This window comes from Cherax quadricarinatus, chromosome 4, assembly GCF_038502225.1.
Source record: "Cherax quadricarinatus isolate ZL_2023a chromosome 4, ASM3850222v1, whole genome shotgun sequence".
NCBI lineage: Eukaryota > Metazoa > Arthropoda > Malacostraca > Decapoda > Parastacidae > Cherax > Cherax quadricarinatus.
Genome location: NC_091295.1, coordinates 45,780,562 through 45,794,848, shown reverse-complemented (window position 1 = coordinate 45,794,848; position 14,287 = coordinate 45,780,562). Strand labels below are relative to the sequence as shown.

General features: G+C 47.2%; 1 protein-coding gene across 1 annotated transcript in view; it reads right to left on the bottom strand.

The window, feature by feature from the left end:
• LOC128684349 (uncharacterized) overlaps positions 1–14,287 on the bottom strand; it is a 207,724-nt gene that overhangs the window by 99,456 nt on the left and 93,981 nt on the right. The window contains exon 4 of the mRNA XM_070096293.1: positions 9,361–9,403. Within this exon, the coding sequence (XP_069952394.1) occupies positions 9,361–9,403 (43 nt within the window). The remainder of the gene's footprint in view (positions 1–9,360; positions 9,404–14,287) is intronic.

Here is a 14,287-nt window from a genome sequence, read left to right as displayed (position 1 = left end):
CCTACCAGTGTTGAGGAAGACCAGGCTTACCAGTGTTGAGGAAAACCAGGCCTACCAGTGCTGAGGAAGACCAGGCCTATCAGGGTTGAGGAAGACCAGGCATACCAGTGTTGAGGAAGACCAGGCTTACCAGTGGTGAGGAAGACCAGTCCTACCAGTGGTGAGGAAGACCAGGCCTACCAGTGCTGAGGAAGACCAGGCCTACCAGTGCTGAGGAAGACCAGGCCTACCAGTGTTGAGGAAGACCAGGCCTACCAGTGTTGAGGAAGACCAGGCCTACCAGTGTTGAAGAAGACCAGGCCTACCAGTGTTGAGGAAGACCAGGCCTACAAGTGTTGAGGAAGACCAGGCCTACCGGTGTTGAGGAAGACCAGGCCTACCAGTGTTGAGGAAGACCAGGCCTACCAGTGCTGAGGAAGACCAGGCCTACCAGTGCTGAGGAAGACCAGGCCTACCAGTATTGAAGACCAGGCCTACCAGTGTTGAGGAAGACTAGGCCTACCAGTGCTGAGGAAGACCAGGCCTACCAACATTGAAGACCAGGCCTACCAGTGTTGAGGAAGACCAAGCCTACCAGTGCTGAGGAAGAACAGGCCTACCAGTGTTGAGGAAGACCAGGCCTACCAGTGTTGAGGAAGACCAGGCCTACCAGTGTTGAAGAAGATCAGGCCTACCAGTGTTGAAGAAGACCAGGCCTACCAGTGTTGAGGAAGACTAGGCCTACCAGTGCTGAGGAAGACCAGGCCTACCAGTATTGAAGACCAGGCCTACCAGTGTTGAGGAAGAACAGGCCTACCAGTGTTGAAGAAGACCAGGCCTACCAGTGTTGATGAGGGTCAGGACTATCAGTGCTGACGAAGGGCTAGGACTATCAGTGCTGACGAAGGGCTAGGACTATCAGTGCTGACGAAGGGCTAGGACTGACAGAATCATCTAAGTTCAGTGACTCAATAATAACTTAATTATCTTCTATATAGACGCATTATTACTTTTTTCGGGAAAAAGAAAAAAGCGCTAAATCCGTTGGGATAAATAAGCTCCTTGGTATCGAGAGACAGATTCGATCCAGGGAAAGTAAGAATAGCTCCAGTTCCTAGGATGACGAGTCCTTCAACGCGGTAAATGACTCAAAATACATCTGTGAATATAAAGACTGGACTATATAACCTATCGTCTCAACCTTTGCTAAGCTAACCACAAAATATCGCCCGGGGAGGATCGTACAGGTTTAAATTCTAGATATCGGCGAGATTATTTAAGAAAAAACTTGTAAATTATTACCAAATGTAAAAAGGCTGATGTGTGTAGCAGCAGCTGGCCAGTCTTTGTTTATTCATTGTTGCCAAACTTTAAAAAGAATAAAAACGTATTGAACGAAGTATTTTGAGAGGTTGTTAACGAAATTTTACCCCTTGTTTTAAAGAAATATTTTGAGAGGTATTACATTAAAAATTGTTTGCGTGATGCTACTCGGAGAGAAATATTTCAGATATTTTTGTTAAGTGTTTTAAGAGTACATGAATAACTCTTTGAGAATGCAGGAACCTTAGGTCTTCTGAACACGCATTTGCAATAGAGGAGCTCCTCTAGCAACATACTTGGTGATATGCTCACCCAGACATCCCTTCATCTTAATTTCCTCCAGAGAATATACTTAGTTTCTGACCTTGTTTGCCCTTTACCCATATTTTCATAAACTTACATTTCCTGTGGCTTAATTATGGCATATACTTGTCTGGGCAACTTTCTGGCGCGTTGTAGCTTGTTATTTTCAGTAATTTCACATCATCTGTGAAAAAAATAGTACCGATCCCAGTACTAATCCTTGTGGTACCCTACTTCTTAAGCTTGCCCATCATAATACCGCTTCTCGGATAATCAATCAGTTTTTGCCACATTATTGTTTGAGCTCTATAATGCACTATAGTGCCTTCCCTGTTATCCCTCTCTGCTCCTCTACTGTCTTGTGTATTATAGTGTTGAATACCTTCTTGCAGCCAAAGAATATGCAGTACAACCGTTCCTTCTCTCTCTCTCTCTCTCTCTCTCTCTCTCTCTCTCTCTCTCTCTCTCTCTCTCTCTCTCTCTCTCTCTCTCTCTCTCTCTCTCTCTCTCTCTCTCTCTCTGTCTCGCCTGTTTCACTTCAGTAACTGTGTCATAGAGCTCCAGTGGTAAACCTGTGTTTCTTGTTATGTGTAAGACCTATTCTCTCCAGGTGCTCCACGACTTATTATCTTCTCCTTTACCTTACACAGTAGGCAAGTTAACCATACCGTCCTACAGGTTAATTAACGTTACCTGCTTCACCCTATACCTAAATAATGAGACCCAATTGGCTCTCTTCCACATCTCTCACTTCGGCTCTATATGGTTGTGGATTTTAGCAAGCGGTTCACAGTGTTTCTGCTCCCTCTCTCAGAACCCTTGTTCACATGCTGCCAGGTACCATTCCTCCCATATATTCAATTAACTCATTACAGTAATTGATTACCCTTTTTCCTTGGTGTGTGTGTGTGTGTGTGTGTGTGTGTGTGTGTGTGCGCGCGTGTGTGTGTGTACTCACCTATTTGTACTCACCTATTTGTGGTTGCAGGGGTCGAGTCTTAGCTCCTGGCCCCGCCTCTTCACCGGTTGCTACTGGGCCCTCTCTCTCCCCGCTCCATGAGCTTTATCAAACCTCGTCTTAAAACTGTGTATGGTTCCTGCCTCCACTACGTCATTTTCTAGGCTATTCCACTGCCTTACAACTCTATGACTGAAGAAATACTTCCTACTATCTCTCTGACTCATTTGTGTCTTCAACTTCCAATTGTGGCCTCTTGTTTCTGTGTCCCCTCCCTGGAACATCCTGTCTTTGTCCACCTTGTCTATTCCACGGAGTATTTTATATGTCGTTATCATGTCTCCCCTGACCCTCCTGTCCTCCAGTGTCGTCAGGCCGATTTCCCTTAATCTTTCTTCATAGGACATTCCCCTTAGCTCTGGAACTAACCTTGTCGCAAACCTTTGTACTTTCTCTAGTTTCTTGACGTGCTTTATCAAGTGCGGGTTCCAAACAGGTGCTGCATACTCCAGTATGGGCCTGACATACACGGTGTACAGTGTCTTGAATGATTCCTTACTAAGGTATCGGAATGCTGTTCTCAGGTTTGCCAGGCGCCCATATGCTGCAGCAGTTATCTGATTGATGTGTGCTTCCGGAGACATGCTCGGTGTTATACTCACCCCAAGATCTTTCTCCTTGAGTGAGGTTTGCAGTCTTTGGCCACCTAGCCTATACTCTGTCTGTGGTCTTCTGTGCCCTTCCCCTATCTTCATGACTTTGCATTTGGCAGGATTAAATTCGAGAAGCCATTTGCTGGACCAGGTGTCCAGTCTGTCCAGGTCTCTTTGAAGTCCTGCCTGGTCCTCATCAGATTTAATTCTCCTCATTAACTTCACATCATCTGCAAACAGGGACACTTCTGAGTCTAACTCTTCCATCATGTCGTTCACATATACCAAAAATAGCACTGGTCCTAGGACCGACCCCTGTGGGACCCCGCTCGTCACAGGTGCCCACTGTGATACATCATTACGTACCATGACTCGTTGTTGCCTCCCTGTCAGGTATTCTCTGATCCATTGCAGTGCCTTTCCTGTTATATGCGCCTGATGCTCTAGCTTCTGCACTAATCTCTTGTGAGGAACTGTGTCAAAGGCCTTCTTGCAGTCCAAGAAGATGCAATCAACCCACCCCTCTCTCTCGCGTCTTACTTCTGTTATTTTATCATAAAACTCCAGAAGGTTTGTGACACAAGATTTGCCTTCCGTGAATCCGTGCTGGTTGGCATTTATACTCCTGTTCCGTTCCAGGTGCTCCACCACTCTCCTCCTGATAATCTTCTCCATAATTTTGCATACTATACACGTCAATGACACAGGTCTATAGTTTAGTGCCTCTTTTCTGTCTCCTTTTTTAAAAATGGGAACTACATTTGCCGTCTTCCATACCTCAGGTAGTTGCCCAGTTTCCAGGGACGTGTTGAAGATTGTGGTAAGTGTGTGTGTGTATGTGTGTGTGTGTGTGTGTATGTGTGTGTGTGTATGTGTGTGTGTGTGTGTGTGTGTGTGTACTCACCTAATTGTGGTTGCAGGGGTCGAGACTCAGCTCTTGGCCCCGCCTCTTCACTGATCGCTACTGGATCCTCTCTCTCTCTGCTTCCTGAGCTTTGTCATACCTCTTCTTAAAACTATGTATGGTTCCTGCCTCCACTACTCCACATACACGTGTGTGTATGTGTGTGTGTATGTGTGTGTATGTGTGTGTGTATGTGTGTGTATGTGTGTGTGTATGTGTGTGTATGTGTGTGTGTATGTGTGTGATCGTATGTGTGTGTGTGTGTGTGTGTGTGTACTCACCTAATTGTGGTTGCAGGGGTCGAGACTCAGCTCCTGGCCCCGCCTCTTCACTGATCGCTACTGGATCCTCTCTCTCTCTGCTTCCTGAGCTTTGTCATACCTCTTCTTAAAACTATGTATGGTTCCTGCCTCCACTACTTCACTTGCTAGGCTATTCCACTTGCTGACAACTCTATGACTGAAGAAATACTTCCTAACGTCCCTGTGACTCGTCTGAGTCTTCAGCTTCCAGTTGTGACCCCTTGTCCCTGTGTCCCCTCTCTGGAACATCCTATCTCTGTCCACCTTGTCTATTCCCCGCAGTATCTTGTATGTCGTTATCATGTCTCCCCTGACCCTTCTGTCCTCCAGTGTCGTCAGTCCGATTTCCCTTAACCTTTCCTCGTACGACATTCCCTTGAGCTCTGGGACTAGCCTTGTTGCAAACCTTTGTACTTTCTCTAACTTCTTGACGTGCTTGACCAGGTGTGGGTTCCAGACTGGTGCTGCATACTCCAGTATGGGCCTAACATACACAGTGTACAGTGTCTTGAACGATTCCTTATTAAGGTATCGGAACGCTATTCTCAGGTTTGCCAGGCGCCCGTATGCTGCAGCGGTTATTTGGTTGATGTGTGCCTCCGGTGATGTGCTCGGTGTTATGGTCACCCCAAGGTCTTTCTCCCTGAGTGAGGTCTGTAGTCTTTGTCCACCTAGCCTATACTCTGTCTGCGGTCTTCTTTGCCCCTCCCCAATCTTCATGACTTTGCATTTGGCTGGATTGAATTCGAGAAGCCAGTTACTGGACCACATGTCCAGCCTCTCCAGGTCTCTTTGCAGTCCTGCCTCATCCTCGTCCGATTTAATTCTTCTCATCAGCTTCACGTCATCTGCGAACAGGGACACTTCAGAGTCTATTCCTTCCATCATGTCGTTCACATATATCAAAAATAGCACTGGTCCTAGAACTGACCCCTGTGGGACCCCGCTCGTAACAGGCGCCCACTGTGATACCTCTTCACGTACCATGACTCGTTGCTGCCTCCCTGTCAGGTATTCCCTTATCCATTGCAGTGCCCTTCCTTTTACGTGTGCCTGATCCTCCAGCTTCTGCACTAATCTCTTGTGGGGAACTGTGTCAAAGGCCTTCCTGCAGTCTAGGAAAACGCAATCTACCCAACCCTCTCTCTCGTGTCTTACTTCTGTTACCTTGTCATAAAACTCCAGGAGGTTTGTGATACAAGATTTGCCTTCCATGAACCCATGCTGGTTTTCATTTATAATCTTGTTCCTTTCCAGTTGTTCGACCACTCTCCTCCTGATAATCTTCTCCATGACCTTGCACACGATACATGTCAGAGACACAGGTCTGTAGTTTAGTGCCTCGTTTCTGTTTCCTTTCTTAAATATGGGGACTACATTAGCTGTCTTCCATTTCTCAGGTAGTTGCCCAGTTTCAAGGGATGTGTTGAAGATTGTGGTTAGAGGCACACACAGCATCTCTGCTCCTTCTCTAAGGACCCATGGGGAGATGTTGTCCGGTCCCATCGCCTTTGAGGTGTCAAGGTCACTTAAGAGCTTCTTCACCTCCTCCTCAGTTGTTCGTATGTCATCCAACACTTGTTGGTATATTCCCTCTTGATGTTCCCTTCTGTTCTGTCTTCCCACAGCCCTTCCTGTCTCTACTGTAAAAACTTCCTTGAATCTCCTGTTCAGCTCCTCACATACCTCCTGATCATTTCTTGTGAGTTCTCCACCTTCTGTCCTTAATCTGATCACCTGGTCTTTGACTGTTGTCTTCCTCCTGATGTGGCTATACAACAGTTTCGGGTCAGTCTTGATTCTCGATGCTATGTCATTTTCATACTGTCGCTGGGCCTCCCTCCTTACCTGTGCGTACTCATTCCTGGCTCTGCGACTGATCTCCCTATTTTCGTGTGTTCTCTGCCTTCTGTACTTTTTCCATTCTCTATTGCACTTTGTTTTTGCCTCCTTACACCGTCGGGTGAACCAGGGGCTTGTTCTGGTCTTCCCGTTGTTACTGTTGCCCTTGGGAATGAACCTTTCCACTGCCTCCTTGCATTTTGTTGCTACATATTCCATCATTTCATTTACTGGCTTTCCTGCCAGTTCTCTGTCCCACTGGACCTCCCGCAGGAAGTTCTTCAACCCTATGTAGTCCCCTCTTTTATAGTCAGGTTTTTCCCATTCTACTCCTGTTATTCTCTCCACTTGCAGCTCTACTATGTATTCAAAGCACAGAACCACGTGGTCGCTAGCTCCTAGGGGACTCTCATACTTGATGTCCTCAATGTCTGAGCTGCCCAGGGTGAACACAAGGTCCAATCTTGCTGGTTCATCCTCCCCTCTCACTCTGGTAGTGTCCTTAACATGATGGTGCATGAGGTTTTCCAGCACCACGTCCAACATCCTGGCTCTCCATGTTTCGGGACCCCCATGTGGCTCCAGGTTTTCCCAGTCAATCTCCCTGTGGTTGAAATCCCCCATAACCAGCAACTTTGCTCTGCTGGAGTGAGCTCTTCTTGCCACCTCAGCAAGTGTGTCCACCATTGCTCTGTTGCTCTCTTCATATTCCTCTCTTGGCCTCCTGCAGTTCTGTGGTGGATTATACATCACTGCAATGACCACTTTGTGTTCCCCCGACTGAAGTGTACCTGCTATGTAGTCTCTTTCTCCCGTCTCATCTATTCCTTCCATTTTCTCGAATTTCCATCTGTTTTTTACGAGCAGAGCAACCCCACCTCCCCCCCTGCCCCTTCTATCTTTCCTCATGATCTGGTATCCTGGTGGGAAGATTGCATCTGTTATTGTCTCCATGAGTTTTGTTTCTGTAACTGCTATGATGTCTGGGGACTTCTCATTGATTCTTTCTTGCCATTCCTCATGTTTATTCGTTAATCCATCTGCATTTGTGTACCAAACCTTCAACTTCTGTTCTAATACTGTAACTGTGGTGCGGGGGGGTGGAAACAGAGGGATCGGTGTGTGATGGTTGGTTTGGATTGTTCAGTTGCCTTGGGGGTGTCGTGGCTGGAGTCCTTCTGCAGGTGTTTCTGGGGGGTGCGCTTGTCCTTCCATTTGATCCTGGGTTATTCTGCTCTCCTTTTTCATTTCCTCCCATTTCTCCTTTCGTTTTTGAACTCTCTCTTTCATTGTCTTCCTTTCGTCCTGTGTTCTGTCTCGGTCGAGGTACACACTCCGGAACTCCTGCTTGCCTCTCAGCCGTGCTTTCTCCTGCAGGATCATGGTTCGGGTGTGTATGTGTGTGTGTGTGTGTGTATGTGTGTGTGTGTGTGTGTGTGTGTGTGTATGTGTGTGTGTGTGTGTGTGTGTGTGTGTATGTGTGTGTGTGTGTGTGTGTGTGTGTGTGTGTGTGTGTGTATGTTCTATTCCCTTTTTGTTGTGGATTTTCGTTCCATCCTAAATGTTTCAGTTTATGTAATCCGAACAAAAGCTATAAAGAAGAGATAGACTAACCTAGATTATCTTCAAAGACGTATTCTTATTTCAGTTTGATCATTTTATTACTCATCGCCGTACTCATTCTGTGATGTTTAGTGACCCCAACCGACCCATCCTGTGAGCAGTAGTTACAGCATTGCATTATTATTATTATTATTATAATCAAGGGGGAAGCGCTAAACCCAGAGGATTATACAGCGCCTGGGGGAGGATGTGGAAGGCATTTAGGCTTAATTCTGGGAACTGGAGCACAGATCCAATTCCCTAAATCAAGAGCCCCTCACCAACATCAATGAACCTTCCTTGAGTTGTACAGCATTACAGAAGCATATAATAGGTCCATACAGTGACCGTAACTTTTGTGTTTGTTAAAAAAGTTACAGTAGTAATGAACTATTTACAAATTTATTAACTTCAATATAGTACTAACGAGTTTATATTAATGAATTCAGTTACAAAACTTGATAATGTATTTATATGTGGTTAAGAGTTACTTACAGTAACCCAAAGTCAGTGCATTTTCCGAGGCTACCTGGTAAATTTGTCACTGTCGATACAATACTGAGACATTCTTGACCACTTGTGAGTAAGTTGTCTCTGAATTCATGATTTTTGTTACATTTTAGTACACAGTGACGTAGGACGTGTCAATAGTTCCTCATATTGTTTACATTTGGTTATGTCTGCATCAGCTGGTAGAGCGAACACTCAGCCAGGGCCGGGCAGCAACGACATCCAAAAATCTGCTGATTTTCTTGGATGTACCATAGACATGTGGCTCCTCCTGCATGGTAGAGATAACAGGCAGACTCACTGGTGTCCCTCTCTCTCGCTTTTATATTAATGAAGTTCACTTGAAAGTGTTGTCCGCGTTATTCTCCTCAAATTACTAGTTGACAGCCCAAAGTTGCAATCTACTCCCTCCTTGAAGACATATGGTGCACTCTAGCTAGTTTAGCAGTTCCCTCAAGCATTTGAAAGTCAATATACGAGGAAATAATGTATTCCGATTCCACTGTTCACAATTCTACAGACTTAACTTTGTTTATCTATGACAGTGTTTATCTATGACTGTGTTTATCTATGACTGTGTTTATCTATGACAGTGTTTATGTATGACAGTGTTTATCTATGACAGTGTTTATCTATGACAGTGTTTATGTATGACAGTGTTTATGTATGACAGTGTTTATCTATGACAGTGTTTATCTATGACAGTGTTTATCTATGACAGTGTTTATCTATGACAGTGTTTATCTATGACAGTGTTTATCTATGACAGTGTTTATCTATGACAGTGTTTATCTATGACAGTGTTTATCTATGACCGGACGCTTTAGGTTCGCTTTTTGACTATTTAAATTCAAACAAAAATCGAGTAAGCAGAGGAAATGAACTTACAAAGATCATCTTCAAATCGTAAAATGTATTATCATTTTTTTTTTCGCATTCGTGGAATCCTAATAAAAAATGGGAAGTGGACAAGGGGGTACTTACCTAGAACATCTTCAAAGTCATATTCCTCAGGGTCACATCTTTCCTGCGGAGGAAATTAAAAACAAAATTAGTATCGTTCCGTAAGCTTCTGGTTGTGTTTTCCAGGTGTCGAGCCATAGCTCCTATCCCGCCTCTCTATTACTCTTGACCAACTGATTGCAGGACTCAAGAATTTGACCTTATCAGTTCTTGAGGCGGTATGGAAGGTGTAGTGGACCCATTCCTGAGGGTAGGTGTGGGTCCATACCTGAGGACAGGTGTGAGTCCATACCTGAGGGCAGGTGTGAGCCCACACCTGAGGGCAGGTGTGCGTCCACACTTGAGAAATGAATGACCCAAACTCGGGTGTAAAAAAAAAATCACTAAAACCGTTCTCGCGCGTGAGATAGGAGAGAGCCTGGGGCAGTAGCCTGGGATGGAGGGAGGGAGGGGAGAGGCAAGGGAGGGAGGGAGGGAAGAGGCAAGGGAGGGAGGGAGGGAGGGAAGAGGCAAGGGAGGGAGGGAGGGAGGGAAGAGGCAAGGGAGGGAGGGAAGGAAGGGGTAGGGAAGAGGAACATGAGGGAGGGTAGAAGGGAGGGACCCCACTCACGTTCTTGTGAGTTCAATGATCTTTAAATTCTTGTGAGTTAAATGATCTTAAAGTTCTTGTGAGTTAAGGGAAGATTTTACAACTTTCTTGAAGTTTAGAACTTTGTGACATCAGGTTCTTCTTCACTTCTTAAGGCTAACAACATTCTAACACCAACCATCTATCCCCAGTACTTCTTAAAAATTAACAACATTCTAACACCAACCATCTATCCCCAGTACTTCTTAAAAATTAACAACATTCTAACACCAACCATCTATCCCCAGTACTTCTCAAAAATTAACAACATTCTAACACCAACCATCTATCCCCAGTACTTCTTAAAAATTAACAACATTCTAACACCAACCATCCATCCCCAGTACTTCTTAAAAATTAACAACATTCTAACATCAACCATCCATCCCCAGTACTTCTTAAAAATTAACAACATTCTAACACCAACCATCCATCCCCAGTACTTCTTAAAAATTAACAACATTCTAACAGCAACCATCCATCCCCAGTACTTCTTAAAAATTAACAACATTCTAACAGCAACCATCCATCCCCAGTACTTCTTAAAAATTAACAACATTCTAACACCAACCATCCATCCCCAGTACTTCTTAAAAATTAACAACATTCTAACACCAACCATCCATCCCCAGTACTTCTTAAAAATTAACAACATTCTAACACCAACCATCCATCCCCAGTACTTCTTAAAAATTAACAACATTCTAACACCAACCATCTATCCCCAGTACTTCTTAAAAATTAACAACATTCTAACATCAACCATCTATCCCCAGTACTTCTTAAAAATTAACAACATTCTAACATCAACCATCCATCACATACATAAAACTCAAGACAATGGACGCACCTTAAACTTCTCCCAGAACAACATTTTTATACACACACACCACCAAAATTCTCCATCATCTGAACAGTCGCTTCAACAGTGCGTAATGTGACGTTCTAATTACCAGTAATTAACTGGCTCTGGGGGTTTATCCTCACGACTTGCCCAGAGTCTATAAACCTCTCGGTTTTATCGGTGTATTCCTCCCAGAGTGTGAGGGGCAGGAGACGAAGGAGAGTGAGCGCCCCGTCTCCCGGTAGCAGGAGAGTGAGCGCCCCGTCTCCCGGTAGCAGGAGAGTGAGCGCCCCGTCTCCCGGTAGCAGGAGAGTGAGCGCCCCGTCTCCCGGTAGCATGAGAGTGAGCGCCCCGTCTCCCGGTAGCAGGAGAGTGAGCGCCCCGTCTCCCGGTAGCAGGAGAGTGAGCGCCCCGTCTCCCGGTAGCAGGAGAGGGAGCGCCCCGTCTCCCGGTAGCACGAGAGTGAGCGCCCCGTCTCCCGGTAGCAGGAGAGTGAGCGCCCCGTCTCCCGGTAGCAGGAGAGTGAGCGCCCCGTCTCCCGGTAGCAGGAGAGTGAGCGCCCCGTCTCCAGGCAGCAGGAGAGGGAGCGCCCCGTCTCCAGGCAGCAGGAGAGGGAGCGCCCCGTCTCCAGGTAGCAGGAGAGGGAGCGCCCCGTCTCCAGGCAGCAGGAGAGGGAGCGCCCCGTCTCCAGGCAGCAGGAGAGGGAGCGCCCCGTCTCCAGGCAGCAGGAGATGGAGCGCCCGGTCTCCAGGCATCAGGAGAGTGAGCGCCCCGTCTCCCGGTAGCAGGAGAGTGAGCGCCCCGTCTCCCGGTAGCAGGAGAGTGAGCGCCCCGTCTCCCGGTAGCAGGAGAGGGAGCGCCCCGTCTCCCGGTAGCAGGAGAGGGAGCGCCCCGTCTCCCGGTAGCAGGAGAGTGAGCGCCCCGTCTCCCGGTAGCAGGAGAGTGAGCGCCCCGTCTCCCGGTAGCAGGAGAGGGAGCGCCCCGTCTCCCGGTAGCACGAGAGTGAGCGCCCCGTCTCCCGGTAGCAGGAGAGTGAGCGCCCCGTCTCCCGGTAGCAGGAGAGTGAGCGCCCCGTCTCCCGGTAGCAGGAGAGTGAGCGCCCCGTCTCCAGGCAGCAGGAGAGGGAGCGCCCCGTCTCCAGGCAGCAGGAGAGGGAGCGCCCCGTCTCCAGGTAGCAGGAGAGGGAGCGCCCCGTCTCCAGGCAGCAGGAGAGGGAGCGCCCCGTCTCCAGGCAGCAGGAGAGGGAGCGCCCCGTCTCCAGGCAGCAGGAGATGGAGCGCCCGGTCTCCAGGCATCAGGAGAGTGAGCGCACCGTCTCCAGGCAGCAGGAGAGGGAGCGCCCCGTCTCCAGGCAGCAGGAGAGGGAGCGCCCGGTCTCCAGGCATCAGGAGAGGGAGCGCCCCGTCTCCAGGCAGCAGGAGAGGGAGCGCCCCGTCTCCAGGCAGCAGGAGAGGGAGCGCCCCGTCTCCAGGCAGCAGGAGAGGGAGCGCCCCGTCTCCAGGCAGCAGGAGAGGGAGCGCCCCGTCTCCAGGTAGCAGGAGAGAGAGCGCCCTGTCTCCAGGCAGCAGGAGAGGGAGCGCCCCGTCTCCAGGCAGCAGGAGAGGGAGCGCCCCGTCTCCAGGCAGCAGGAGAGGGAGCGCCCCGTCTCCAGGCAGCAGGAGAGGGAGCGCCCCGTCTCCAGGTAGCAGAGAGGGAGCGCCCCGTCTCCAGGCACCAGGAGAGGGAGCGCCCCGTCTCCAGGCAGCAGGAGAGGGAGCGCCCCGTCTCCAGGCAGCAGGAGAGGGAGCGCCCGGTCTCCAGGCATCAGGAGAGGGAGCGCCCCGTCTCCAGGCAGCAGGAGAGGGAGCGCCCCGTCTCCAGGTGTAGTCTAAGCCCTTTAATTGCCTTCCTTTGATGTAATACTTTCATAGTTCCTAGACAATGTCAGTAGTCACGAAGCGCTTGGAACTTCACTACTCTTTCACAGAGGAAATTCATCATCTTTGATACATTGTGCCATTGTATTCATGTTTATTTTTTTTTCTGTAAATGTATTTTGTTTATTAATAAATTTTCATATATATATATATATATATATATATATATATATATATATATATATATATATATATATATATATATATATATATATGTATATATATATATATATATATATATATATGTGTGTGTGTGTGTGTGTGTGTGTGTGTGTGTGTTTGTGTGTGTGTGTGTGTGTGTGTGTGTGTGTGTGTGTGTGTGTGTGTGTGTTTGTGTGTGTGTGTGTGTGTGTGTGTGTGTGTTTGTGCGTGTGTGTGTGTGTGTGTGTGTGTGTTTGTGTGTGTGTGTGTATGTGTGCATGTGTGCATGTGTGTGTACTCACCTATATGTGGTTGCAGGGGTCGAGTCATAGCTCCTGGCCCCGCCTCTTCACTGGTCGATACTAATTCACTCTCTCCCTACTCCATGATATTTGTCATCCTTATCTTAAAGCTATTTATGGAACTTGCTTCTACTACTTCACTCTCCAGTCTAAGACTGAAAATAACTCCTCCTTGTCCCACACTTCACTGCCAGGTTCAGTGATTTATTTTGTTTTAGGATGCTCAGGACACCACATATGAATAATACATTAACTATTATTATATTCTCACAGCTAACGTGTGGGACTCAAACCCGTGACCAAGCAACTGCTCAATACTTAACTTGAAAGTGAACCGCTACTGTGCTATTGGCAGCACCAACACAAACAATATTTCGACTTGACTAGGATGCTAGAGGCAGAGATTCGAGTCTCACGTCGCCCATCATATATGAAGAGTTTTTACGAGGATAGTGAGGCTCAAGTTAGAGTATGTAGGAAAGAGGGAAATTTTTTCCCAGTAAAAGTAGGCCTTAGACAAGGATGTGTGATGTCACCGTGGTTGTTTAATATATTTATAGATGGGGTTGTAAGAGAAGTAAATGCGAGGGTCTTGGCAAGAGGCGTGGAGTTAAAAGATAAAGAATCACACACAAAGTGGGAGTTGTCACAGCTGCTCTTTGCTGATGACACTGTGCTCTTGGGAGATTCTGAAGAGAAGTTGCAGAGATTGGTGGATGAATTTGGTAGGGTGTGCAAAAGAAGAAAATTAAAGGTGACAACAGGAAAGAGTAAGGTTATGAGGATAACAAAAAGATTAGGTGATGAAAGATTGAATATCAGATTGGAGGGAGAGAGTATGGAGGAGGTGAACGTATTCAGATATTTGGGAGTGGACGTGTCAGCGGATGGGTCTATGAAAGATGAGGTGAATCATAGAATTGATGAGGGAAAAAGAGTGAGTGGTGCACTTAGGAGTCTGTGGAGACAAAGAACTTTGTCCTTGGAGGCAAAGAGGGGAATGTATGAGAGTATAGTTTTACCAACGCTCTTATATGGGTGTGAAGCGTGGGTGATGAATGTTGCAGCGAGGAGAAGGCTGGAGGCAGTGGAGATGTCATGTCTGAGGGCAATGTGT